The sequence below is a fragment of the Mesocricetus auratus genome, unplaced genomic scaffold (assembly GCF_017639785.1).
Source record: "Mesocricetus auratus isolate SY011 unplaced genomic scaffold, BCM_Maur_2.0 Super-Scaffold_100031, whole genome shotgun sequence".
Classification (NCBI taxonomy): domain Eukaryota; kingdom Metazoa; phylum Chordata; class Mammalia; order Rodentia; family Cricetidae; genus Mesocricetus; species Mesocricetus auratus.
This window is the reverse complement of record NW_024429212.1, coordinates 5,923,555-5,950,679: the sequence shown is the minus strand read 5'-3', so window position 1 is coordinate 5,950,679 and position 27,125 is coordinate 5,923,555. Positions and strand designations below refer to the sequence as shown.

Here is a 27,125-nt window from a genome sequence, read left to right as displayed (position 1 = left end):
CAATGCTACATCAGATCCATGAGCGTTGGAGACACGGGAGTAGGATGTGGTGGGGCATGACATGGAAGGAAGGATGGATGGATGAATGATTGGTTGAATGACGACTGGATGGATGGATGAGAGAATTAGTCCCAAATCTTTCTTCTTCCCTTCCTAGTAGAAGAAACTCATTTTGCTTTTAGGAAGAGAGAAGCCTAGTGCCACTGGTGAGGTGTAGAACACCCCTTGGCCCATTCAGTATGAGCATTGCCTGGTTCCTGTGCTCATGTGTGTGTCCAGTGGGTAGATAGTATCTGTAATTGTCTCCTCTGCAGCTTCCAGATGCCACACACAATTGCAATGTCAGGCAATACTTGGTGTGGCATTGGTTCTGCCCCAGCCCATGGAAGGCAAGCCTGAAATGGTCCCTCCTGGTTGGGGATGATGGCCTTCTATCCCATCTTCCTCTCTTTCTCTAGGAACCAAGACCTCTCAGCACAGGAAGGTGCCAGTTTTACTCCAGTGGGACGGGGTACTTGTACGATGTCTATCAGACAGAGGTGAGCTAATGCGGCTTCCATATCCCCCAAGTCTTCTGTGTCTGGTTAAAATGGCTGTCTTAATTCTCACAGATCTTCCTGCTACGTGGCCATCAAGGCATTGAAAGCTAGGAGCTAGCCTTGACAGTTCAGCGCACGGCGCCATGCTCTTTGGAATCACAGCTGCGCGCTTTCCTCTTTGACACAGTGTTGGGATTCATCTGTCCAGTCTTGCGTGGCCCATTAGCATTCTCATTAGCATTTTCACTGACTTAATCGCTGCCATGAAACACTGGGGTAACACATGTGCAGTGTTCAAGGGACTCTGGCTCTTCCTGGGCTGGAGACAGCTGTAGTGTGACCTCACTGGCTAGCTGAGTGAGACGCCAGGAAGCACAAATAGACTCAGTAGATGACCTGTGAGCCCAGCCCAGGTGGGCACTGGCAGTGGCTCAGTTTGTCTACACCAGCACTGTGGGGATTTGTGGGCTTAGCTAAATAAAGCTGCTCACACTGAGTGCCAGAGCCAGGGAGGGGCAGGGATCAGCAAGTGGGTAACAGAGCCTCTTCTCAGACATGTAGAAGGTTGAAAATGTATATGCTGGACACTCCAGAAAATAGATGTCAATGTTAGGTGCCTGGGGGATTCTGACTGCCCTGCCTCACCCAGTCCTGCTCTGATCTGTTTAGTGCTGTCCTGTGTCCTGCCCTGTCCCACCCTACCCCACCCCATCCTGCCACGAATCAGGGAGGGCCCTGGCAATGCAGCCCTGCTTCTGGCCAGGGCAAGGTCTTGGAGCTAGGCTGCCTGCTGTCTGTGTGGAATAAGGTATGAACCTGTCTGTCTCTACCCCAGGTCACCTGCTACTCTCTGAGTGGAAGGTGCCAGCTGAAAGTGAGGAGCAACACTTGCTACTGCTGTGACCTCTATGCTTGTGGGAGGTAAGGCTGTATAGGAATGTGCGCACGCTCACGCGCGCGCGCGCACACACACACACACACACACACACACACACACACACAATGCACACACACGCGCGCGCACACACGCACGCACGTACGCACGCACGCACGCAAGCACAGGTGAGACCACCCCTGCACAGGACATCGGTCCACAAGAGAGGCCTCCATCTCTCCCTTCCCACATCTCCTTGCATTTTCTGCTTCTTCCTCCGGACCCTGTTTCAGCCGTGGAACAGTGGATTCTCAGAGTGGCTGGGTCTTCTCCCAAAGAGCACACACAGAACGTGGAAGTATTTAAGATGGGCCTGGCCCCTGTTTGTCTCATTCCTTGGGGCAGCTGGCCAGCAGGTGGCCACCAGCACATCCCAGTTCTGCTCTGTTCCCTCTCAGGGCTGAGACCCACCAGCAGTTTTCTGTTAGGATACACATGGAAGATGAGAACACGAAATGCTTGTTTATTCTGGCAGGGCAGGTAGCTCGGCCACCATCCAGGCTGGCCATTAAGGGCTCAGGGCTTGTAAGCTGGGATATCCTGTAACCACTTTTCGCCCCACTGTGTGAGGCCTGGTGGAGCCTCCCTGGCCAGCCCCACCAAAGGCAGATGAGTCCCCAGAGATGTAGGGAGGTCTCTAGCTTGTTTGAGAAGTTTTCGCCTGGGCAGGAGGAGATGAAGAATGAGCACTAGAAGAGTCAGAGGCCCCAGGCTCAGGAGCTCCAGGGTTTCTGGTGTAGCTTGCTTCTCGGGGTCTATCTATGGGGCTTGCCACCCCTCACATGCGCTTCCTTCCCACTGGAAACATCCCCCAGGTCTCTGGAGGAGCCACCGTGCTTAGTGTCGGGCATTGCCATCTGCCTCTCTTCCGTGGTGGCCAGGACCGCACTAGTGTGATCCCTGTAGGGGGTCCATGAGCTGTGGTCTGAATGGTGTCTTGGTGACTGGGAAGAAGTGTCACTACTTAAATGGTCCCCTTTAGCGGGCTTTCTAGATCTGTGAGGATGAGAGTTAAAGTGTTGGAGTTGGAGTTAGAGCTAGAGCTAGAAGTAGAATTCAGGCTGATATTGGGGGTGGGTTTGGCATTAGAGTTAGGCTAGGGCTAAGGCTAATGTTAGGGTTAGGGTTTATATGCCATGGTTCCTACTCGTAGGTTAGTCTACGGGCCATGGATCTGACACTCGATGATAGTCATCTAACCATAGCTCTAATACTTGGGGGTGACCACTTGACCACGGTCTAACATGCCGTCACCCGGCCACGCTCTAGCAATGAGGGCAGTGACTTTGTTCTTCCTCTTGTAGCACGGAGCCCTCACCTGCTTACTATGAATTTGTGGGTGTGCGTAGCTGCCAGGATGTGATCCACCTGTACCGGTTGCTCTGGGTGTCCACGGTCCTGAACGTACTGGGCCTGTGCCTTGGCATTGTCACAGCTGCAGTCCTGGGGGCCTTCAAGGACATGGTGAGTAGTACCATCCTAGGTGTTTCCAGCCAGTGAGTCATAGCCCAGAGCTCAGTGGATCACTTAACAAAGGACCTGCATGTCAGATGGTAGCCAGGGTTACCGATCACTTGCCTTGGAAGCAGTGCTTGACCACCTGCTGGTTGAATCTTCTCCACTCTTAGAGAGGCAGAACCGAGAATGAAACTCACCTGCAAAGCTACTCTGTCACTGTGAGGTTCATGGTGGCCTGGGTATGGTTCTGAGCAGGGCTTGGACTACATCGTAACAAGCTGGATGAGAGAACCGAAATTCACCCCCACCTACTTTTCCCTGAGCCAGCCCTACCTAACCAGCCCCTGAGCGCTGGCCTGTTACCCTTTAAATATTGGGAAGAATCTTCCTTATGTCCTTTCAGGGGCCGCGGCAAACCCTTTAGGGGTTCTTCCAGATACACAGGGCTGCAAGACACTTTCTTGGTGATTTTTCGTGTGCTTATCCTGCCGTCCCAGGGGCTTTGGTTGTAGCCTAGGGTTGCTGCTTAGCTTTTTGGTGTCAGGCTTCTCGTTGCCAGGGAGATTTAGGGATGTCTCGTTATGACCTGAATTCCCACAGTCTAGTTTTTGGGCTCTACCAGGCTGCCTCTTCTGGTGACAGCTTCAGGTGGTGACTCCACAGACCATATGTACAGGATTCTGGAACTTTCTATGAAGTCACGAAGAGGGAGTGGATTGGCCTGCTCTTTGTGGCTTGGGTTAGGGCCCCCTGGAGGTCTGACTATGGCCTTGAATGGGTTTGAGGGTTCATCGGGTTAGGTGGTCACTTGCCCTCTCTTCACAGGTCCCCCTGTCTCAGCTGGCCTATGGCCCGTCTCCACCACCCCAGATCCTCTACAATCCTGCCCAGCAGATCCTAGCCTACACCGGCTTGTGCCCTTCATCTATGACCGTGCCAACCTGTTCTTCTTATCCGCTGCCACTCCAGGTAAGCGGCTGTTGCCTGCGGGGGTCGGGAATGCCATGGGGTCAGTGGTTGATTTAGTGGGCTCCTGAGTAGACAGAGTGGGGTTGTGAGTGGAGACGGGTGTGCTTTTATCTAGATGATGGGGACTGGGATCATTATGGGGTGGGCCACGTCATTTTTGAGATACACTGCTACTCATGGCCCTAGTAACCCATGAGTAAATTCTTCCTACTGGAAGAACTGTTTATTTTATGTACTGCTTTTAGCTGGTTTATATACTGTCTGTTAGCCATGAACTGGTCTTCATACAGGCCAGGGGGACTGAGGATGCCACTGTCTGTCTGGGTTCTGAACATTTGTGTGACACCAAGTGTCCTAAGTGGAGCCGTGCATGGCACCATCCACTGAAATCAGTCTATAAGGCTGCCAGCCAGTGCTGTGGACCTGGAGGCCGTCAGGGAAGGAGGTGCGGAATAAGATCTTGTTTGAACAGGGCTTTGCCTCTATTCCACTCCTGGATTCGACTTGTTCGTGTCCTTCGAGGTTCCGGTGGCCATTAATGAAAGCGCCCCAGTTGTCCAATGGTACGATATTGACTTGGACACGGCATATTGTGAACTTGTGATCCTCCGGGCTTGCACCTTAGCACTGTGAGGTGTCAGACAGGACCTGTCCTCTGCCTTCCTATGTGGAAAACCTCAGTCACGACAAGCAAACCCTCTGTGGATGCTGCCCAGGGTCTCCTGTGGGAAGACTGAGAACCCAGTTCTAGACAAACCTTCTAGACAGGGTACTGACTGCTCATGCAGCCTGGCTGCTCGGCAACCTGCCTTACGTCACTAACAGAAGGCTGTGATGAGACCCACAGAGCTGTGTTGAGTGTATCTGTGTCCTTATTCAACTCTGACCTGTGGGCCCCGGTGAATGCGGTGAAGTCACATGTTCTCAGGCATTCCCCAGGAGACCTGCTATACTAACACAAAGTGAGGCCTTGCTGAGCCAGTGACGTTTGTTTGGGGAGGGCTTGAGTGTTGAGCTCTGACCATCTTGGATGGACAAAGCTGTCAGGGTTCCGGGACTGACCCAATGTAGCGACCAGATTTGAGCAATACTTGGGAGTCTTTTGACCACCTGGGTTCCACATTTGTAAAGTCGGGGCTGATAGCATGTACTACACCTGGAAGACAGCACGGGAACCCCAGTGTTTAGGACCCAGAAGTGTAGCTTAATTCTGTCTTCCAGGGCTTACTCCAAGGGGTGGGTCCCTTTTCTCTGTACTTCAACTTCCTCTTCTTATTCGGGAAAGGGACTGGCTGGGGCTGTCATCCCTGGATTACTTGGGTCCTTTGGGGTCTGGAGGAAGGATGTGGCAGTGGTCCATTGCAGTGTTGGGGAGTGGGTCTGGACTCTCAGTGTGACACCCAGGCTGAGCTAGGGGGACTTCCCAAAGGGAACTGGGCCTGCATCCAATGGAGTCCCAGGGACCCCAAATCCAGGAGCCTAAGTCCCATCGGTAAAGTCTGCCTCAGGACCGAGTCTCCCCTCTCTGGAAGCAGCTATGTCTAGAGTCAGGAAACGAGATAGCCGTACAAGGGCACCAGCAGGAGCAGCCCCAAGGCCTCTACTTTTCCATGGAACTTCCTGCGTTGGCCTGGAGAAGAATCTCCCTAGGAGGCCACAGCTCATCTTGGACCCGCTCAGTCTGACTTTCGTCAGATCCACCTGTAAGACTCTTGGACTATCTCTGGGTAGACTTGATGGGTCTCCCTTAGCTGGTCTGGCTGCCTTTGGACACAGAGAGTCACTAAATCACATGGGTGCCAAGAGCACGACCCCAGAACACAGACTGCGCAGGCTGCCTTCTTTCAGAACACGTGATGTTCCACAGGGGATGAAGATGAACTTGGGATGTGGGGTTCCATTTCCTCCTGCCTGGTGTCGAGGGTATTTGGGCCAGTCCTGGTGCCTGCCCACCTCTCGTCTTGAAGGCCTGGCCTGAGGAAGAAGGGACTCCTGTGGAGGGGCTACCAGCCCGCCCTGCAGGTTGTGAGGTTCCGCATGAAGTGCCCTTCCCTCTTCCGCATGGACAAGGACAAATTCCCCTGTGGTGGTTTATAAGGGACAGTTCTTCACCACGGACACACTTTGAGAACCTCAAAGACACCCTGCCATGCCCCATGGGTACTCTTTCTGCCACCTTCTGGGGCCTTTGATTTGCAGATAGTGGATGCTTCCCTTCTTCCCAGAGGAGACCTGGGAACCCTATTGTCTGGGCCGAGCAGCTTTCATGGAAGCGTGTGTGGGTGGATAATTGCCCACGTGCTTAAGTAATCGGGTTTCTGTGGAACAGGCATATCGGATGAGTCCATGTGTTTCCTAAGAACAACAGAAAGGATGCAGTCTCCACTGGTCAACAGAGACGGAAGGAGACCTTTTAACTGTCCTGTTGAAGTCATTAGCAGCCAGCGAACATCCCCGAATAACAGGAGGGAGGGAGATAGCTGTGGGGGTGTCATGTGAAGTTACTTAAGAGGAAACATTAGAGGGGTCTGTGTTAACATCCCGCAGCTTGCTCAGCATGACACTCGAATGCTATGCTGGGGTGGTCCTCTCCATGTGGGCAGGGTCTGCCTTCATGAGGCCTTGTTTAGTGAGGCAGTTTCACCCTAGTTTCTTAGTGGTTTATCCTGAGGTTCCTGGTGGCTTAGTTTAGCCTGAGTTTTCTGGTGGTTTTATCCTGTGGTTCCTGGTGGTTTCATCCCATGGTTTCATCTTGTGTTTCCTGGTGGTTTTTATCCTGTGGTTCCATCCTGTGGTTCCTGGTGGTTTTTATCCTGTGGTTCCATCCTGTGGTTCCTGGTGGTTTTATCCCATGGTTTCATCTTGTGGTTCCTGGTGGTTTTTATCCTGTGGTTCCATCCTGTGGTTCCTGTGGTTCCATCCTGTGGTTCCTGGTGGTTTTATCCCATGGTTTCATCTTGTGGTTCCTGGTGGTTTTATCCCGTGGTTCTTGGGAGCTTGCTCTCTGGTTCCTAAGGGCTTATCCACCTATTTTCAGAAAAGGGCAGAACTGACAGGGTGGGAAGCCCATCCTATCAGACCTGAAAGGATGACCTTCAGACACGCGCTGACCCTGTGGTCGGAAGGATGCATACACAGATTGGATGGAGAAACAAAATTCCTGAGTCAGCAGTTGAATCTTTTGTGACAGTCGTCTCCAGTAAGGGAGACATTCTCAGTCTCGGCTTTTCCGTGGGAGGCAATGTTTTTAGAATGGCCATGCTGCCGGAAGCCTGACTCGGCACCCCGGTTGCAGCTGGTAGGAGCATCACATTGCATCCAGGAGTCACTTTAAAAACCTCACTTCAAACTTCTAGTACTTAAGAGGGGGAAAGAAAACTAAAAAGAACTAGAAAAGATTTACTACAGATCTGTGCTATTTCCCAAATTCCTCTTCTCCCAAACTCATCCATGATTTTGGGGGGTGCCTATTGGGATTCAAAGACACAAGGTGTATATACATAAGAGATGTGTTTTAATGGCTGACTCCCATGAGTGTAGTAGAGGCCGGCCCACTGTCCTCAGGACCACACTCGGGCAGGGTTCCTTTCCCTTTGAGGGTCACCACCTTTTCCCTTAAGGTCTGCAACTGATTGGGCCAGACTCTCCAACAGTAGGGAGCTGTGTAAAAGCTAACTGCATCTGAAAATTACCTTCCTTAAACGTCCAGACTATGGCTGACCACACTTGGTCACTGACCTATTAGCCAGAATGCTGTGTTGGGGATGTTAATGACCTCGCTCTCTTTAGTGAGTGCTAAGGACCTGGCTTTAGACAGTCCCTGGCTCTTCTAGTCAGTGTTAGTGAAAGTTGGCTGGGCTAAGTGAGCCAAGGAAGTCTGGAGCTTTGGAAGCTCTCCCCAGGTGTCCCCAGCAGCTTTAGAAGGCAAGTTTGTGCCACTCAGGTACCAGATAGGGTGACTTGACCTGTCTTGGCTGTTCCTAGGCCTGGAAGGCTTCCTGGGGGCCCTGGTGAGCTGGTAGCTCCTGGTCTGATAGGATGCTGGGCCAAGCTGTCACTGCCATAAATTCTGCATAGCGTAGCTGAGTCCTCACCTGCTGATCGAGGACACCTCTCTGTTTAATTGCAGCCCTCCAGTGCCCTGCCGGCCTCGTCCTCTGCTGACCTCTCTTGGCCTGAGGACGCAGAATCTCCTTCCCAGTGCAACTCCAGCCGTGGGCGTTCTCCTAATGCTCCTTCACTGGGCACACCAACCCACCTCCTCCCCGGGGAGAAGCCTCCCCCCTACGCACCCTGACATGGACACAGTAGGTTAAAAAGTAACTTGGCTTGGGGGTGCCAGAAATAAGTAACAAAGGCCACATAGAGAGAGCCATAGAGAAAGCCTGCCTCTGCAGCCAGCCTCATAGAGAACTCAGGAGTCTCCCTTCTCTTGGACACACCCTCTGCCAGCATAGGCCAGGACCAGAGGCGAAGGTGAGGCGGAACAGCTGACCGATGGCAGCTTTGCTGGCCCCCTCTCCCCACATAGAGAAAGCCTGCCTCTGCAGCCAGCCTCATAGAGAACTCAGGAGTCTCCCTTCTCTTGGACACACCCTCTGCCAGCATAGGCCAGGACCAGAGGCGAAGGTGAGGCGGAACAGCTGACCGATGGCAGCTTTGCTGGCCCCCTCTCCCCACATAGAGAAAGCCTGCCTCTGCAGCCAGCCTCATAGAGAACTCAGGAGTCTCCCTTCTCTTGGACACACCCTCTGCCAGCATAGGCCAGGACCAGAGGCGAAGGTGAGGCGGGACAGCTGACCCGATGGCAGCTTTGCTGGCCCCCTCTCCCCACATGAAGACCGGCAGCCAACTATGCTAGACCCTAGCCTCATCGTCCAGAAAGGCTTCTCTGTGCCTGCTGTCACGGCTGTTTCACTTCTACTCCAGTCTTGGTTCAGTCGCCATTACCTTGCAAAGGGAAGGTAGCCAGGCATCTCTTTTGGTAAAGGTTGTTGCTTCAGAAAATGCATTGCAGGCTGACAGACTTCTGTGAGCATGAAAGGACAGACAGAACAACCACTGAGCTCTACACAACCTCTGAGCTCTACACAACCCCTGAGCTCTGCTTTTCTGATTGGAAGGGGAACAAGCTTTGGGCAGACAGAGGCCTTTCCGTCTGCCTCTGTGCAAGATCCACCTTTTGGAAGACTCCAAACCTCACACCCATTTTTCTGTTGATTTGTGGCCATTGGTTTATTCATTAATTAACTGTTGCGTGGATCCTAGGGCCTCTGGGATCCAGAACTAGCAGGTGGGGGTGGAGGACCAGCCTGTGAAGATGCAACTCCTGTGCCCCCTGCTGGCCAAGGCCTGTCTGTCCCTCGGATCTAGAGAGGTTTTCTAAACAGGGTTTTCCACAAAGGCCCACAACACAGGTTCATGTAGGAAGGGGACAGGTCTGCCTGTGGAGAAGAGGTACTGCAAACCCAAGAGCTGCTCACTGATCCCTGAAGGGCTGAGACAGCCATTGGTCTGAGGACTGGTCACTGTACACCATCCTCATTTTGAGTTTGGCCTTGCAGCCTGAGAAAGAAAGAGATCATCTTGGTTTCCATTTGATGCTTCTGACCTTGGAACCATTACGCTTTTGCTTCCCTACAACCTCCAGGAGCCTGGTCCTCAGCTTCCCTATGACCCTGGACCACTATCAAACAATATTCTGCTGGTTTATATTTACCTATATATATATGCATACATATATAAATATTAGGATATTTAATACCTCTTAGGACCATAACTTCAGAGGCATTTGTGAAAGTCTCCTTAGAATCGTACCTGGAGCCGGGCGTTGGTGGCTCACGCCTTTAATCCCAGCACTCGGGAGGCAGAGGCAGGCGGATCTCTGTGAGTTCGAGACCAGCCTGGACTACCAAGCGACTTCCAGGACAGCCTCCAAAGCCACAGAGGAACCCTGTCTCGAAAAACCAAAAAAAAAAAAAAAAAAAAAAAAAGAATCGTACCTGGAGGCAACAGGACAAAATCCTCTCTAGATTTGGAAGGGGCCTTGGGCACTGCTCCTTGATGGGGTCAGAGGTCAGTTGGCTCTGTCCCCTGCCTTGAATCTACGGAGTGAAGAGTTATAAGGGGCATGGACACGCCACGGTGCTGGCTGTGGAAGACGGTATCCTACACAGCAACGGCAAGATTCCTGTCGCTTGTGGGGGTGAGGTTCAGAAAGACAAGCATGACCAGAGAGAAGCAAAGAGATGCATCCTTGACGAAGCCACATGCTGGGACAAGGAGCACCTCAGCCACGTTGTGACTACAGAGAAGAGCCAAGTTCTGGAGGCTGAGGGGAGAAAGGGCTTCCAAAGCCCCAGAGTCTCTTTGGTGCGGGGGGCCTATACCTCCTCCCTGTTTTATATTACAGCATCCCAGTGTTGTATTTAATAGTCCTGTGTCCTGGCCCAATGGGCTCAAACTGAATTTCCTAGCACTGGCCCCTGGTTCTCTGAAGAACATCAAAACTGCATATTTGGTTGTGGAGTCCCTACCCACTGGAGCCAAGAACTATTAAACTTCACATGCCAAGGTCAACAGTTCTGCTCATTGCCACAAAAATGTCTTTCTCCATTATCTCAGCCAGAGGACGTAAGGTCCTGTACCCTAGGCTCCAGAACCACCCCCACAGCCCACACTAACCTACGTTGTGGGTGGATACTCTTGCGTGTCCTTGCCCTTGTGTGAACGAGGCTGGGAAGCCAGTGGGAGCCTGCATGCTCGGTGGCTTGTGGCCCATCCCTCGATGGCACCGCCTCTTTGTCACCTGAAGGTCTGCTCTGTGCCTGGCTTCTGCTCTGGTGGTGAGATTTGCTCATGACCATCTGCTTTGTCACTGAATCTACCACTTGCTTTTTCGTTGACGGGAGATGCGGTTGTCCTGGGTCTGGGGGACGGTACCAGCTGAGTGCTCACATACGTGCGTGTGGGCGTGGATGTGCTGGGCCACGCCCCTCTGGTGAGAAACACTGAGCTGAGCTCCTCTGCTGAGTCAGGGTTCCACTTGCACCGTCTCCTCTGTGGGTCACAGAGCCATTACAGCTCTGCTTCCCAAGGCCCAGTACCAAAAGCTTGTGGATGGCACGGACCACAGACGAGCTTCTGTATGCATCCCTTTTTGAGCAGCAGAGGATGTTCTACTGGGCCTGCTTGGGTCTTCTACTTGCTTCTCTCTCTGATGCTCACTCTACCTGATAGGTTTGCAGGAAGTCGCTGTCTGTCCTGGACAGGAACCCTGTGATCCTGGCCATCCAATACCTTCCAGTTAGAGCACATAGCCTTCCTTTATGTTTGACTGCACGCTCTGTGGGCTTTGTGCTGGGAGAGACAGTGAAGCGATCCCCTGCTCTGAAACAGTGGTTCCTAAAAGGTGGCTTTGCCTTAGGAACACTTGGAAAAACATGGAGACACATTTCTTCACTAGACTGTGCGTCTGTGAGGAGAGCGTAATGGAGCCTGAGGGAGGATGGGCGCTGACTGACAAGGGGGGGGGTGCCTGAACGCACAGCACGGCCCTAGGCTCAAGACAGCCTCAAGGGTGCAATGAAAATGTAAAAACAATAACAGTCCCTCCCTAGAAAAAGAACTCTGCAATCAGTCAGACGATAAAGAGCATACAATCCATCCCACCCTCTTCTCTCAACAGTCTGCCCCATCCCTCCTCAAAAGGCTCCTGGTGCTCCCCTTGGTGCTCTGTAGTTTGGCCAGCTGGACCGGGGAAGGGAGGATCCCATGGTGGGAAACTGGCAGATGAGTATTGCTTTGTTTGGCAGGAGATGGGCTAAGGCTTGGTGCCAGCCAAGGCAGAGGACACAACATCAGTGAAGAGAGGTGTCTGCTCTTTCCCCACAGTGGTGATGCCTCCCCAAGGCCGATTAGGAATGCCAAATATGTGCCCCCCCACGCTCGTCTGTGTGGTCTAGCTCCAAACCAGCATTTGTCCTCTTCTGTTCTTGACCTCATGACCTTCTGGAGAGAATTGGAGTTGGCTGGAGGACATTCATGGGAACATTCCATGAAAACATTCCAGAGTTGCCTCCAACACAAGGAGAAACCACCGAAGGTCCTCACCGGTTGAAGACAGAGCGGGCCTCTAGAAGCCTGTGGGCTTCTGAGGCTACCTGAGGACATAGGCAGGGAGGAATCCCGGGCAGGACTGTACTTCCTACCTTCTTGGAGCCGTGTTCAACAGGGTTGTCCCTGTCCTGTCTTCACCAGAGCTTACAGGATGCTGGAGTTAAAAATCAGTGGCTCCCAGTTTCTTCCCTTATGAAGAAATGACAGCTCAGAGACACTGAACAAGCTGCTATTTCTTGTGTCTCCTGCTGCCCGGGGAGGGTACAGCTCCCCCAGCTCTGCTCGTAGCCTTGAAACAGAAGACCAGACCTTTTAAATGGAACAGGGGCAGCCAAGGGAGGCAAGTGGCCAGTATAGGAAGCTATGGGAGAGTATGCACAGGTACCACCCCTACATACTGGGTGCCAGGGACAGTTTTAAGAAGGGTTCTGGGGCAGGCTGATGGCAGAGCCATGGAGGATTTGTCTCCATTTGCAGGGTAAACTGAGGCTCTGCAGCTGGCTGGAGAACTCTGGCTCCATCCTGTGCCATCATCACAGGGGTCCCAGGAAAGATCCAGTGGTGGGCCTGTGACATGATGCTCTCAAAGCCCGTTTGCTCTGAAGGAAGCTCAGTTCTGAGACACCTCCAGGACAGACAGTGACCAACCACCCCAGGGTTACAAAGGTTTCTGTAAATATTTTATTTTCCATATTTTAGAATCAGAAGCACGTGGTAATAAAAAATAACAGAATTATTTTCTTCAAACTCACTCAGCTGCAAAGTGCCAGTCCTCTAGGCCAACCCTTGCCAGCCAGCTGCCACCGGGCCAAGGGGCTCTCTGAGCAGCCGCTGACCTGGTGCCAGTCCCGTATGTACAGATATGTTACAAGGTAAAGAAAGGAAAAAACCAGCCGCCGGGGCGGTAGCCCACCTGCTCCAGTGTTGCAGGGCCTGCTTGGGAGGAGCCAGTGCCGTGTGCCCACACCTCTGCTTCCTCCTGGGTGCTAGAGAGTGGCATGCTCCACAGGTGGGCAGGAGTGTGAGGTGATGTCACTGTGCTTGTACGAGGCCTCGTCCAGGTCCAGGACTTTCCGGTTTACCTCCAGGGTCATGCATCCACGGTAGTATGCTGTGACAGGTGCCGAAGTCACTGGAACGTCTGGAGTGGTGGGAGACCAGATACAGAGCGGTCAGGGCTAAATCCAGGTAGCACCACTCACAGCTCCTATAGTGCTTATGGCCAGCCCTGCCTGCACTCTCTCTGCAGGGTGTTTATTTTTCTCCATGCTACCGTCTCATGGGGAAACAGCTCAGCAGAGACATAATGCATCCTCACCCCTCAACCTCCCAGGCATGCGTGCATACGGTTTGGCTATCAAGGAGTGTCACTGTGCCTCATGAGTTCCCATGCTTCAGGGCCTTGGGCTGTTATCTCCGTTGAAGCCTTATTGGTTTAAAAGAAAAGCCAGAGAGCCCGCTGTGTGCTAACAAGAGGACTCAGGCCTCTCCACCGCTACTACCCATGTTCCACCCATGGGCCCAAGTAAGTTGGCTGCCCTGGTAGGTGGAGGCGGGGTTAGCAGACACTGACAACTGTGATCCTTGGCAATAGTAGTTAGGTGGCTGCCTCTTGCCTCACCTGCTAATCCTCCCCTCTGTGTCTGGGCTCCTGGGCTCTCAGACAACGCTTCCTAATGGGTGACTCAGAGCGATGCCTGCCCTGAACTGAGGGCTGAACTAATAAGACCTCTCGCTCCAACCCCAGCACAGAAGCCAGCCTGCATTTATGTAACACAACCCTGTCTCACAGTCCTTAGCAAAGGCCACGTGTGAGGCAAGTCAGCCACACTGGTCCCGGGGATTATGTCAGGGGGCTCCCACCTGGCAGGCCTCCAACAAAGGTGAGCACAGTGCCTTGCAGATGTGTCCCAAGTGTGTCCAGTCTCTCCTGCAGCTGGGCAGCACTCACTTCACTCTGGCCCTTGGTACCATCCACTTCCAGGGTGGCCTCACCGTCCCGAAGGGAGACAGTGACTGTGTGCTCCTGGCTGTCACACACTTTGATTTCCATCAGTGCCAGGGCGACATCCTCGACTGCCAGGACCACCAGCTGGAGGAGACAGCGGCACAGAGCTCAGGGCATACAGAAGCACGGGCGTGACCCAGGGATCAGTGTCCCCCTGTTCTGTCCTCCTAGCCTCTGGTCTTCATAGGCTGGCCACCTCAACGCTAGCCCCTTCTTAGGACATGTGGTAACCCTGCAGCCCTGGGTACGAGGAGGTCCAGGAACCCTGGTACTCAGTTTCTTTGCATACACAGCAGGGAGCAGCTGAGAGGTGATGGGGGGGTGGTGGCTCAGTGGTTAAGAGTACTGGCTGCTCTTACAGAGAGCTTGGATTTTCTTCTCAGCATCCGCATAGCTCACAACCAACTCTAACTCCAGTTCCAGGGCATCTGCTGCGCTCTCCTGGTAGCCACGGGCACATAGTATACTCACAATGCAGGAAAAACATCCATGCATTTTAAAGACATTTAAAGTCCCTGGGAAACTGAGGACTTGGCCACCCAGCCTGAGCTGACTTTTCAAAAGGAGGCGGCAGGATACATTTGTCATATGTAGCTGTGGTTCTGGCACAGGAAAGAGCCTCTCCCTCTGCCCAGCCTCTCAGGGTGAATAGTATGTGCTGGCAGCCCTTAGCTGTTTGTCACACATGCCAGGGGTGGGTTGATTTGATGCCCAGTGGCATGGAGTCTGGTCCCCTTGGTGGTGTGTATCAGGGAAACCAGCCTTGTTACTAGTTAGTATACGCAGCCAGCAGGGCTCTAGGGCCTGGGCAGGTGTGGGTCAGAAACCACCTGTCTGAGCCACATTCCTCTTCGGGGCATGAGAGAGAGGGGAAGAAAGTCTTCCTCTCACTTTCAACAGCCCTATGTTCAATAGAATAGGGGGAGTCAGCAGAGTCCTCAGTGAGGGAGGGCTCTGCCTGAAGCGCACCTGAATCCAGGGTCCACCCAGCATCACTCCCTGTGAGCATCTGATAAGTTATCAGGGCCAGTGGTGAGGTTAGTGGGTCTAACCCTGAAAGAAACTGGAACTCTCACGGTGCTAGTGACCCTACCTGACTCATGAATCGCTGCTCCATGTGTGGGACACCCTACACCTATGGCCCAGCAGGAGCTTGCACGAAGGTTTCAGTCCCTAGCTGCACCACCAGCCACTCTGGCCAGTAGCTGTTTGACTTCACAGCAGTGCGTTTGTGACCGCGTTGCAGCTTTGGCTCCAAACCAGAGGGCACCGCCTAGCTGTGTGTTCTCAGACCTGGGTAGAGATCTGGGTCTGGGATGGGGTCTCTAGGGCAGGGAAAGGTTCAACAAGTCAATATCCCAGAGAGTGGGCAGGGCCTTAGGATTTTTCCTTGAAGGGGAATAATGAGGGGGGGTGTGTCAAAAAGGGTTTGCTCGGAGGTCAGGGTATCCTAGTCCAAGCTGGTCCCACCTTCTGTCTGCTTCTGTGACTGCGCTGAATCCTACCTGTTTCTTGAGCTTCTTTGTAGAGTGGTAGTCGACCAGGGCCACAGAGAGGGGGACGACATGGTTGTCACCCACCAGTGCGAGCAGCACCCCCGTGTCAGTGGCGGGGCGAATCCGAGCCACGACTTGTACTTCCCAGGTGGTTTCCGTGCCGACAGCCAGCGACGTCCGGGCTGCGATGAAAGCGGCCCATTACAAGGCAGTACACGCGGCAGAGAGGCGAGAGCGTGATTAGCCACTCAGACTGCAGCACCACAAGAGACAGCTCTGCACACCCCGGGAGGGGACCTCCCGGCAAAAAGGCGGGTGCCACGGGCTGTGCCTTTGAGACCTGCCAGCGTCTCAGCACACGGCAGGCAGGAAGGAGGGGAGACGGCCTGAGCACCGGGGATTGCTGCTCTCTGCTTCAAAGAGCCCTGCTGGTGCCCTCCAGGTAATAAAGACCTAGCGGGCAGCCACCAAGGGCCATCCACTGCCTCGCTTCCACTTTCCCCTCTGCAGACGGACAGAGCGCCTTCCTTCCACGGCTCCAGGCAATGGGCTAGCCTCCCTCCTGCCAGCTCCAGGAGACTCCTAAGCATGCAAGTGGGCATGAACTTAAGAGGCCACGCCCATGAAGGGAGGCGGTGAGATTCACAGCTCTGGCAAGCCCTGTGTGTGTCTGTGCTCTGGGTGGCATGGCTTGGCATTGCAGATCCTCGCGGTGTGAACTCATTCCCACACAATACACATGGGTGACACTTCATCTAAGGTCATGCACTATGGCGGCCACGTGGGAGACCTTCACTGATTGGGAGGCCAGAAGAGCCCCCCCCAGTCTTGACACTTGGGTCTGCCTCTCACTAAGAATGCCGTAGACTAGAGAGAGCCGCTGTTAGTGAATCAAGGTTGGCACACACTTGGTCGGCCTCACTGCTCTCTGCGGTATGTCGCGGCCCCTGAAGCTGGCCTGTTCCCACCCCTCCCTGTAATCGATCAAATCAACTCCTCTACCCTGTCCTAGCTGACACCTATAAGGGTTAATTCTTAGTGTGTTGAACATATGAACACAGACTACAAAAAACAATAAAAACACTTTGTGGACTTGAGAACCCACTGCGGGACCCCTTCCAGGGGTGATAAAGACCGGCTTTCCTGTCTTCATGCTCTTTGCTCCTCTAAACCACCTCTGATCTCTAAGCCTCACAAGTCACTGGCCACTGAAGGCCTGGTACTACTGCGAACTGTCACACGCATTCGGACATGTCCATTGTTGATCTTCCGGGTTTTCTTCCAGGCAGCCGCCCCCCACCCCCCGGCCTGCCCATCCTACCGCTTTCTAACCATTGGACCATCACTTCCTCTTCCGTGGCTAAGTCTATGTGAAGTCCAGGTAGCTGTCTTGGAGCTGGCCCTTGCCTTCTCTGCTGAGCCCTGTCCCAGCTTGTGGGTAACCAGCTTGTCACAGAGGTAGGAACCATCTAGATGGATGCCCACACTTGCCCGGAGTCCCACCGCAGTTAGCCCAGGGAGGGCGACACCCACTTACTGTAGTTGAGGCTGTAGAAGGCGAAGGCATTCCCAGGGAAGAAGGAACCTCGCTCAGTCACAGAGAAACACTGCATCTTTGTGTTTGCTTTTACCGTTTCCTGGATGGCGCTGTCTTCCCCGTTCAGCCAGTTCCAGCTCCTCATGCACCCATCCAAGCGAGGGTTAATCTGGAAAGACAGGTTAACTGCTGGTGGCTTCCTGAGCCAGGACACCATAACAGCAGACCGGAAGCAGGAGAGGCGAGAGCCTGGCACTACAGGACCTGCTGGCAGGGCCCTCTGGCTTGTGTGTGTGTAGGTCCATAATGCAAAAACAATATAGGGAGGGTTTTTCCCTCCCCCCCAAAAGAACTCTTCACTTTTTAAGACTCCATGCGGGGTGAGAACACCTGTGGCAGGGAGGAAGGCACCTGCTCTGTCTGCCGGAAGGCACCTGCCACCTGACTGACCGCAAAGGTCAGGGTGCTTTGCTGTGGCGGTGTTTTCCCTCACTCAGGCCTACAAAGCAAAGCTAAAAAAGCCAGGCCAGGGATGCCAGTCCCAGCTTGACCACGCACTCACTGTGTGCAAGGCTATAATATAATCCAGTTAGGTCACCCACATGACCACACACTCACTGTGTGCAAGGATGTTATATAATCAAATCAGGTCACCCTCATGACCACACACACACTGTGTGCAAACGGTTATATAATCAAACCAGGTCACCCACATGACCACACTCACTGTGTGCAGGGCTATTGTATAATCCAGTTAGGTCACCCTCATGACCACACACTCACTGTGTGCAAGGCTATTATATAATCCAGTTAGGTCACCCTCATCTATGTGTTGAAGGTCTGCAATGGTGCATTTGATGTTTTCATCCCCTTAGGGCTCTCCTGAATGGTGGTGATTGAGTCAATCAATTACCAAACAGGTTTTCCATCTGCAGTAGATGTTGCTACCCTTAAAGGAGGGTTCTGACCAGGGGAGAAGACACAGCTGGGGTACAAAGGCCAGGTGTGGGGTAGGACAGAAAAAAAGCAGGACTTTGAAAAGTGACAGAAAAAAAAGAAGCCTCCCACTTGGAGCTTCTCCCACAGGAAATGTGGGTATGGCTAACAACCCAAAATAAGGTGTTTAATCTTTACTGCAAAAATGAAAACGTAAATGGGCACCATGAGCAGAAGTGACTGGCTATTGATGGACAATGGCCGGCTGCCGGCACAGGGTCTCTCCGGATTGTCAGACACGGGCAAACCCCTCTAGGCACAGCCAAACCTGAGCTTGCTGCGCTATCCTCAGGACTGGACTTACGGGCTGGACCAGGTCCTTCTCCTTGAAGGGAATGCCACCCACAGTGAGGTTCAGGTGATACAGGCCTCTCTCCAGCTGGAACAGCTCCCCAGCTACTGCGATCTTCATCACAGCATCTTTGTTGACTTTGATTACGAGGTTGCGTTCCAGCTCCTCCACAGAGATCTGAAGGGGTCAGAGGACGGAGGTCAAGTGAATGGTTATTTCTGGAAGGCGTATCACCTGGGTCAAGTGCACCACACCACACCTCAGGGTAGGCATGCCACGTTACTTGTGTCTAACAGCCCAACCCACGAGACTACACCCATGTCACCTGGGCCAGAGACACTTGACCTCAATGCGGGACATGCCATGTCACCTGTGCTTAGGAGACTTACCCATGAGGCCATGCCCATGTCACCTGGGCCAAGAGCACCAGACTTCAGGGAAATCAACATCCAAGTAATCTGGGTCCAGGAAGAGGCTGACCTCACAAGACCACGCCCATGTCACCTGTGTCCAGAAGGAACTAAACCTTGCTAGAGGCCATGCTCGCTCACCTGTGTGAGCTCTCCCTTCTTTGCTCGGAGTCACCACTGTGGCTCCCTTTGTGAGCTCACAGGTCGGGGTTCAGAGTGGAGACAAGATCCATCATGTGAAGACACATTTGGGATTAAAATCAAAACACCACCCGATTTATTCTAAAAGACAGTCATAGAAAGGTCCTATTGATGCTTATTCTGGTTTAAAAGAACTAGATAACCTCATCTGATATGACATGCACCTTGTAAGACACTGCAGCCCGGCAGTCTACGGTGCCTGCTCTGAGACAAGCATAGCACATTAACTGCAACCCAACTTGTCTTGACTAAAGTGAGACAAGATCTGTTCGCTCATTCCCAGACGCTCTTCCAGCCTGCGACCCTGGACACTGGACCGGCATGAAGTGCTGCCCTCAGTGGCTTGTGGGTCTGTACAAGGAACTCCCAGTCCGCAAAGTGAAATATGAATCCAGCCAAATGCTGGGTCAGAGCCAAACTGAAGCCTCACATGAGTTCCACGTTTGAACTCTCCTCACATGGGGCACAAGCACAGTGTCAGATAACAGCCAAGTGAAGGTTTGTAGAGCCAACAGCTGCACCGCAGGCCCATGTCCTGTACCACAGACTATACTGTGAAGGATACCATGACCTTGGCTTCTGTATAGATTTGTTACCAAGCTAAAGCTCTATGGTTAAACAAGTTCGCTCACTCAGTTCTGACCCCAGCAAGTACGATTACTGTGGGCAGGAGGGTTATCAGCATGGCCTGGACATAGACCACAGTCCTGCATCAGGGCTAAAAGCCCTGGGCTGTTCTTAGCTGATATTGCAATGGGTCTTCTGCTGTCTAGGCTCTCAAAGACCTAGAGGACCAGAAAATGCAGCTCCTGGATGTCCCTCACCCAGTGTCACGAAGATGATGTGTTTCTGTCCAGCAGTACCACAGCTGACTCTGGGATCCATGAAATAACCTCTCCTAGGAGAATCCCACTCTGGGAGACTTGCATCCCTGAAGTGACTGATGCACTTTTGGCTACGCCCAAGGTGACCACAGTGGCAGATGCCGTGCTGGGCCTACAAACATGCATTGCACTGAAGGTGTGGTCTCCACTCTGTGAGAAGGGGTCAAGCGGGTGACGAGCTTCCTCACTATGGAAGCGTCAGGTGGCCAGAGCCCAGCTTGTCTGTTCACCTGGCCTGGCAGCCAGAAGGCCAGCACAGCTAACTGTGGCTAGTTGCCATAATGGTCCAAGGGGAATGGGACAGTTATGGTGAGAGAAGAGACATACCCCGACATTTCCTCAGTGAAGACTAGGCCTGACCTGAACGTCAGTTCACTCTGGGTCTCCCATTGGTGTGTCTACTCAACCTCCTGCTTCTGCAGCCTAAAAAAAGACCTCACAACCACCACACCTCTGTGGCCTATGCAATCTCTCTGCTTTTGCAAGGTGCTTCAGGTCCTAACCCTGCTCCTTTGCACATCCTTGGCCCAGAAGTATCCATCAGTTAGTGAGCTGTCTGTATCACGGCTCTCCCCATGCCAGGGCTGTAGTTGGAACAACATGCATATTTCAATTTTTTTCTTAACTCCTAACAGTGTGTAGGATGGACTGAGGTTGAATGATCAAGCAAATTCCTCAGAAACTTTGCATGTAGAGCCCTGAAGTCTGTGTGGGAACGTTCATTAGACATGGCATGGTCCCTGTCTCCCAGAACACCCGGATCCTTTTCAGCTGAGGTGGAGGAACCCTTAGTGTCCTCCTACATCTACCAGGAGGGCTGAGTTATGAATGACTGGGCAGGGGACACTGAAAGGGGCATAATTTGGCCTCCTGGGATGCTCTGTCACTGACCCATGAGTTCAGGGTATATGAGTTGCCACCTAGATAGTACCAGGCTTGTCCCCATGGCTGTATAGAGGGCGCCCTCTCCCCAGGCTCCTTCTTTCCTTGTGGACCCTCCCCTGTTATGCTGTGGAGACTCTGATCCCTCAAAGCAGGAGGAAGAGCAGATAGCACTTGGTAGCTGGAGAAACGGCAGGGGCCATATTTGTCTGCAAAGCGGAACATGGATTTTTCATTTTGTCTTCATGGCTAAGGGAAAAACCATGTCTTTCTGTTTTTCTTCCAAACATTAATTCCCAAACCTGTTTTACTGCCTAGGACATAGGATGTAGTTCCCAAGTAGGAGATCATTGTCCGTCACCCCAGAACCAGTGAGGAAGTCATCCAAAGCTGGGGGCAGAAGGCTTCCCTGTGATCAGGTGAGAGGACTCTGGTCTCAGTGGCTCGTGCTCACGGTGATTTTTACTGGTTTGGGCATCTTCATGCAGTTATCACTCTCACAGGAAGTCCTTTCTGAGTAAAGCCACACTCAGCCGAAGAAGCCGCAGCTGTGGGCTAACTAGAGCAGGCATCCTCCTCCCCACGGGCCGTGTCCAACGCCAGACGCTAGGGATAGCCTTGGCTTTCACTCACCGTCTGCCACAAGCCATGATTGATGACTGGCCCGCTGCTGGTGATGCGTCCAACGCCATTGTACCGCAGCTGCAACTCGAGCCGCCCAGCCCTTAGGCCCAGGACAATCCAGGTGCTATCTGAACGGCCTCCAGCAAAGAAGAGGACTCCTTCAGGGTCGAAAGTTCGGAAGTCAAACTCAGCCAGCAGCCTGTAAACAGACCCAAGAAACGACGTGGGGCACAGAGGGCAGGTGGAACAGGCCTGGCCTGTCTCAGGGCCCTGACCCCTGTGACACTTTCCAGGACATGTGGAGCTGGTTCCCTTGGAGATCTCGAGTGGCTTTGGGCTCCTGGAAACTAGGAGCCCTGGGCTCAGCCGTCCTGTTCTCCTGGCTCTCACCTGGTGGGCTGAAGCCTCTTGAAGCGTAGTCTGATCACCGGGGTGCCACTGAACATGCGGCCCAGGTACAAGGACTTCACGCTCTTGGCCATGGTGAAGGGCACGCATGGTAAGATGTCCTGCCACGAGATAGGAAGGCGTTGGGGGTGGGGATGCCCTGTGGCTACCTTTCAAACAACTTTGAGGTCCTGGTCACATTGGGGAGATCCCAGGGCTAGCCTACCCCTGGAAATCCCAGAGTCTACATGACCCATCCTATGTTGGTGCCCCAGGCAGAGGCTCAGGGTTGTGAACTCTTCTATCAACTGCTTCTTTGCCTGTTATTATTTGCAAGTGGTGTTTACATTAAGAAATGCTTCAAACTCACAGAAGAGCAGGGACTCATAAAAATTCATTTTTAGTACGTTATTAACAAAATGAACAGAGCACAAAGGCCTTGAAGACTATGGTTCAAGAAACTTCCCTGATTTATGGTGTAGGCTTTCCCACTGACCAGAGAGAGGATGGATTTAAAGCAGGTTGAGCTGGCTTCCAGGGGGGGCGAAGGTCAGAAGGATCCTACGCTGCCACACAGTCCAGCAGTGAGCCTGAGGCAGAGACCACACAAGTGCGGGTCCCCTCGCCCCTCAGGAGGGCACTACCTCATGCAATGGGAGCCTCACAAAGTACCTAGACGACTTGGGCTTCAGGCTCATAACTGAAAAAAAAATGCTTCTTCTGTTTCCTAGGTCTGTGACTTACAAAGTCATCATGATATGTGGTCACTTGCTGTTGCTTTCCAGAAAATGCCAACAATGCACAACTTCTCTGCAGTTGAGTTAGCTTGATACAGAGCCCTGAGTGAATGGTGTGCGTGTGTGCGTGCGTGCGTGTGTGTGTGTGTGTGTGTGTGTGTGTGTGTGTGTGCGCGCGCACACGCCCACACACTGTGTATCCTGGTGTGACCACATCACACCTTGGGTCTGCACCATCAGGCTACGTGGCTATGAGTGGGGGTTGCTATGGAGATATCATCAACACAACCAAACAGAGTTTGGCTAGCTGTGTGGCCCTGAGAGCCTAGGAGCTTTCAGTCAACCAAGTCTCCAGAAACCTTTCTCCCACAACCTTTTAGCAAAGGGTCCTATACAAAGCACTGGGGCCCCTCAAAGCTGTCTAGCGGGCACTAGGGTCACCTACCTCACAAGTATCCATGTCTGGGGACAGCTTTAGGCCCCCACGCCCATCACAGTGGCAGGTGTAGCTGCCTGGGGAGTTGACACAGGTTTGCTCACAGCGTCCCTGCTGGCACTCGTCCACATCTGCCGGCAAAGGGACTCACGGTAGGCACGGGGAAAACTCCAACACCGAGCAACCCCACTTACTCTTCCCAGAGACACCCTGTAGCCATCACTGCTCAGCCTGCTACCTCGGAGGCCTGTCTCCTAGTCCCTGCTTCCTAGAGAGCAATGAAGAGCTGAGGGTGTCTGAGGATGCTCAGCCTGGCTCAGGGATGGAGGGACTAAGAGTGTCCTTGTGGGTTGTGGAGAATGGTGCAGGGCAGGACCCTTGGGACTCCTTCCCTTGTGAACCCAGGCTCCCTTCCCTGGGGGCTCAGTTTTCCTCCAGAACCCCCACAGCTATCTCTCAGAGTCTTCTGTAGCTTCCAGAAAGGTATGACTCTAGAAGGAGACAGCCTCTGCCCTCAGGTCATGCTGAGCCTCTGAAGTGAGAAAATGAGCCAATCCTTCCCTATCTACTGCAGGGACACAGAGGGCTAGGAAGAAACCCAAGTCTACCAAGGAATTCTGGATCTTCACAAAGTCTGCTGAAGGCTGGAGAAGGCTAAACATGCAAGTGTGTGCTCGTTTGAGCACATTCACATGCATGAGAGCCTTGTGTGTGAGCATACAAATAGGGACACAGTGGGGACAGGAAAAAGGGAAGAGACAGAGGACTGACTTTAGGGGTCACCTTCAATGAAGGTAGAGAGACTCCCAGGAGGTCAAGACATTTTTCAACCCTAGATCAGCACAGGGGGATGGGGTGGTATGTACAATGGCCTCCTGGAACGCTGGACCACCGGTTGCCAGCAATAGAGCAATGCAGCCCACGTTCAGGCAGTGACCACACGTATCCTAGGCTAACGGGTCAAAGAAGGAAGTAACCTGGGTGGCTGTAGCATAGGTACCTTGGCAGGCCTTCTCCTGGGAGCTGTAAGTGTAACCCTTGTCGCAGAGGCAGGAGTAGGAGCCCGGCAGGTTCTTGCAGCGCGCCTCCCCACAGGTGCTCGGGTCTGTGCACTCATCCACGTCTGCAAGCAAAGCCAGCCAGGCCGAGGCTGTACAGGCTGGTCTGGACCAGCTGCAGAGGCCACTGGGGATAGAGGGCGCGGACAGCCCCGAGACGGGAGGGTGGAGGACAGGAGGAGAAGGCACGATGCCTTCGCTGTGGGTCTCAAGAGATGGTGGGCCCGGGGACCACCTGCTGCTCACCCCACACTGGGTGCACAGTAGATTTCGTTGCTCAGGGTCCACAAAGCAAGGCAGGCTCCTCAACCTGCTACTAAGCTGTGGGGGCTGTGGCCCTCGGTCAAGGCCAGGGCCAAGAGCCACAACGAGAGGGACTATGTTCCTGAAATAAGGGCATAGGAGGGGAGGCCTATACATTCCCATATGTATTTCCCTTACATTTCCCATAGTGGCTGAGCGTCCCCTAACAATCACACCTCCTAAGAATATTCTTTGGGATTGTCAGAGGTGAACTCTGAGGTAGATGAAAACAAAGACTTTTTTTTTTTTCAAACTGGGTGAGGGAAATAGTCATTTGTCTCATCAGGGTTGCACCCAGATTGTGAGCTGACCCCGCCCCCTGGGGACATCTGGACCATGTAGGCTGGTGGGGCCCGCCCGGTCCTAGTGAGCCTCCGGTACTTGGGGACACTCTGGGCACTTCTGTGTAGGAGCAAGGTCGAGGGCCGTCCCTCTATACCCTAGGGGACGGGGTGGAACATGCACTTTTGGGGTGATTTTTTGGGTGTTCTTAGGCTCCCTTCTCTGGGCTGAGTGGAAATGGGGAGGGCCCGTCTGCTTCTATGTTCTTGGGGGCAGATAAGGGGCCGTCTGTGCTGGGAGGGTCTGCAAGTTTGGCAGGTGCGCAGGGGTACCGGGGCCTGCCACATTGCCGAGTTCCCCGCAGTCAGTGGCAGAGATCTAGGCCCGGTGACCGCATAGGCAGTCTTGCAGGTTCCTAGGGCCGGAGGTACCCAGAAACACTAGTGTGGGTGGGCATTTCCAGTCCTTGTCCTTGCTCTCCTAGGGACTTGTGTCCACGAGGCTGAGCTGCACCACCTCCCAAGGATGATTCTCATATCTGCAAAGGATGCCCTTTCCCTTCCCGGGACAAGGATGATTCTCATATCTGCAAAGGATGCCCTTTCCCTTCCCGGGACAGGGATGATTCTCATATCTGCAAAGGATGCCCTTTCCCTTCCCGGGACAGGGATGATTCTCATATCTGCAAAGGATGCCCTTTCCCTTCCCGGGACAGGGATGATTCTCATATCTGCAAAGGATGCCCTTTCCCTTCCCGGGACAGGGATGATTCTCATATCTGCAAAGGATGCCCTTTCCCTTCCCGGGACAGGGATGATTCTCATATCTGCAAAGGATGCCCTTTCCCTTCCCGGGACAGGGAGGTGGGGGGTGGTGCAGTGGCTCAGCCAGGGACTTACCTTGGCAGGTCCTGCCATCTGAGGCAAGTGAGAAGCCGCTATGGCAGGCGCACTGGAAGCTTCCTGGCTTGTTGTGGCAGACCTGGCTACAGCCCCCATTCTTCTGGCCACACTCATTGACATCTGGACATGAAGAAAGAGCAAGGGGCTTACACCTGGACACTTTCATGCAGGTGAGGGCCAGAGAGAGGTGCACCTGCTGCTGGTGGGGACAGCCACAGACTCCGTAATGAAGGTCTCTAGGTGACAAGGGACACGGTGGAGGACAAAATGGACCCACCAATCATTGCTCAGCAGCCACGAGACCTGCAGACAGCCTAGTCTGCCACCCTGGGTAGAACCATCCAGATGACCTGTGGATGCAGCTAGACTACCCTGGGTGAAGGCCTGGGCAGCTTCTGCTGTCCTGCATCTGAGGAAATCAAGGTGGGGCCCCTTAGACCCATGTGGCATTTCCTTCTTTTCAATCCTGGCCCGAAAACAGCTCTCTGGCTGCCTCAACTTTCTAGGAGCCTGCAGCTCTGGCGACCCTCAAGGCTGCTGCATTCAGGAGCTGCTGTGTTCCACCCTGGGCCTGCAAAGGGTTCCCAAGACAGGTGTCCGTCAGGGCCTTATCCTAGGACAGACTACAGGTACTACTGTGCTCCCCATCATGGGTAGGGGGTGAGGAGTGGGTGGGGCAGCGTGTGATCGGAGCGTGTGCGACGGAGAGAGGGCGAGGCTGTGGACTCTCACCTTTGTTACAGAGCCGGCCTTCCCAGCCAGCTTTGCACAGGCAGAAGAAGTTGCCCATGAGGTCTTGACAGAGTTGAGTGCCCTTCTTATCACAAGGGTTTGGGGTGCACTGGTCAGGCAAGTCTGAGTTGGGGATACAAAGCAGAAAGTCAGTCAGGATTTCTCTGAAAGCCCTACCTCACACAGTTGGGGGTGGTCGGAGACGCCAGTGGGGGCTTGGTGGAGTTCCTAGGGGCTCCGAAGTGGGCTAAGCTGTGATGGAGGTCCCCACCTTGGGACAGGGACAAACATGAGGACCTTTCAAGGCATGGGGACCATTTCCAGTCACTCCACCTAGGTCTACTGGGAGGGGGGTGACTGTCACTGGGCCAGGCAAAGAGGGACTTCTGGCTCAGGCCTCCCAGGGAATGGGTCCTCTAGTTTCCCTAAAAGTGTTTATTCCCTCCACAGGACAGAATTAGTGGAGCCCACTGCGTGGGCAGGAAGGCTCTTTTCAGACACCAGAATTCCCAGCAAGCACACAGGAGCCCAGCACTAAGGCATCAATCAAGTCAGATGTGCAGTGGCCAGCTGAGCAGGACACAGGTGACTGAGCCACACAGCTTCAGCCTCTGGCTTATAGGCTGGCACAATGTTAACTGCTCTCCACGGAGAACCTTAGGGACACAGCTGAGACTTCCAGACACAGCCTCGACTATGCCTTGGGTGGGGGCGGGGAAGCTTGGCATTTGCTTCAATCTCAAGGTTAGGGAAGTCACAGAAAACCATTATTATATCCTGCTCTCAAAGAATCCTTGCAGAGGTTGAACAGATGCGAGCTTGACCCAGGGCATAGGAGGCCTGGGCCCTTCATCCTGCCCCATCTGAAGGACCTACAGTTCTCCTGGATGGAGTAGGAAGTGGGGTGGCTCCTATTCACCAACAGCTAGATAGTTCTAGA

At 53.4% G+C, this 27,125-nt stretch overlaps 2 protein-coding genes across 5 annotated transcripts in view; one reads left to right on the top strand and one right to left on the bottom strand.

Moving 5' to 3' along the window:
- Tmem255b (transmembrane protein 255B) overlaps positions 1–12,754 on the top strand; it is a 30,672-nt gene extending 17,918 nt beyond the window's left edge. For 2 of the 4 annotated variants that reach the window (XM_040733596.1, XM_040733595.1), the window contains 5 exons: positions 459–539; positions 1,375–1,460; positions 2,778–2,937; positions 3,757–3,900; positions 8,030–10,479. In XM_040733596.1, the coding sequence (XP_040589530.1) occupies positions 459–539; positions 1,375–1,460; positions 2,778–2,937; positions 3,757–3,900; positions 8,030–8,197 (639 nt within the window). In that variant the 3' untranslated portion in view covers positions 8,198–10,479. Of the gene's footprint in view, positions 1–458; positions 540–1,374; positions 1,461–2,777; positions 2,938–3,756; positions 3,901–8,029; positions 10,480–12,495 lie in introns of those variants that run through there. The other 2 variants (XR_005872389.1, XM_040733597.1) reach the window with 2 other exon arrangements.
- Positions 12,677–27,125, bottom strand: part of Gas6 (growth arrest specific 6) — a 30,113-nt gene continuing 15,664 nt past the window's right edge. Inside the window, exons 5-15 of the mRNA XM_040733594.1 lie at positions 26,186–26,308; positions 25,451–25,573; positions 23,909–24,031; positions 22,918–23,039; positions 21,739–21,857; positions 21,358–21,547; positions 18,360–18,524; positions 17,060–17,228; positions 15,532–15,704; positions 13,882–14,110; positions 12,677–13,159 (exon numbers count right to left, since the gene is read on the bottom strand). Coding sequence (XP_040589528.1) covers positions 13,005–13,159; positions 13,882–14,110; positions 15,532–15,704; positions 17,060–17,228; positions 18,360–18,524; positions 21,358–21,547; positions 21,739–21,857; positions 22,918–23,039; positions 23,909–24,031; positions 25,451–25,573; positions 26,186–26,308 — 1,691 coding nt within the window. The 3' untranslated portion in view covers positions 12,677–13,004. The remainder of the gene's footprint in view (positions 13,160–13,881; positions 14,111–15,531; positions 15,705–17,059; positions 17,229–18,359; positions 18,525–21,357; positions 21,548–21,738; positions 21,858–22,917; positions 23,040–23,908; positions 24,032–25,450; positions 25,574–26,185; positions 26,309–27,125) is intronic.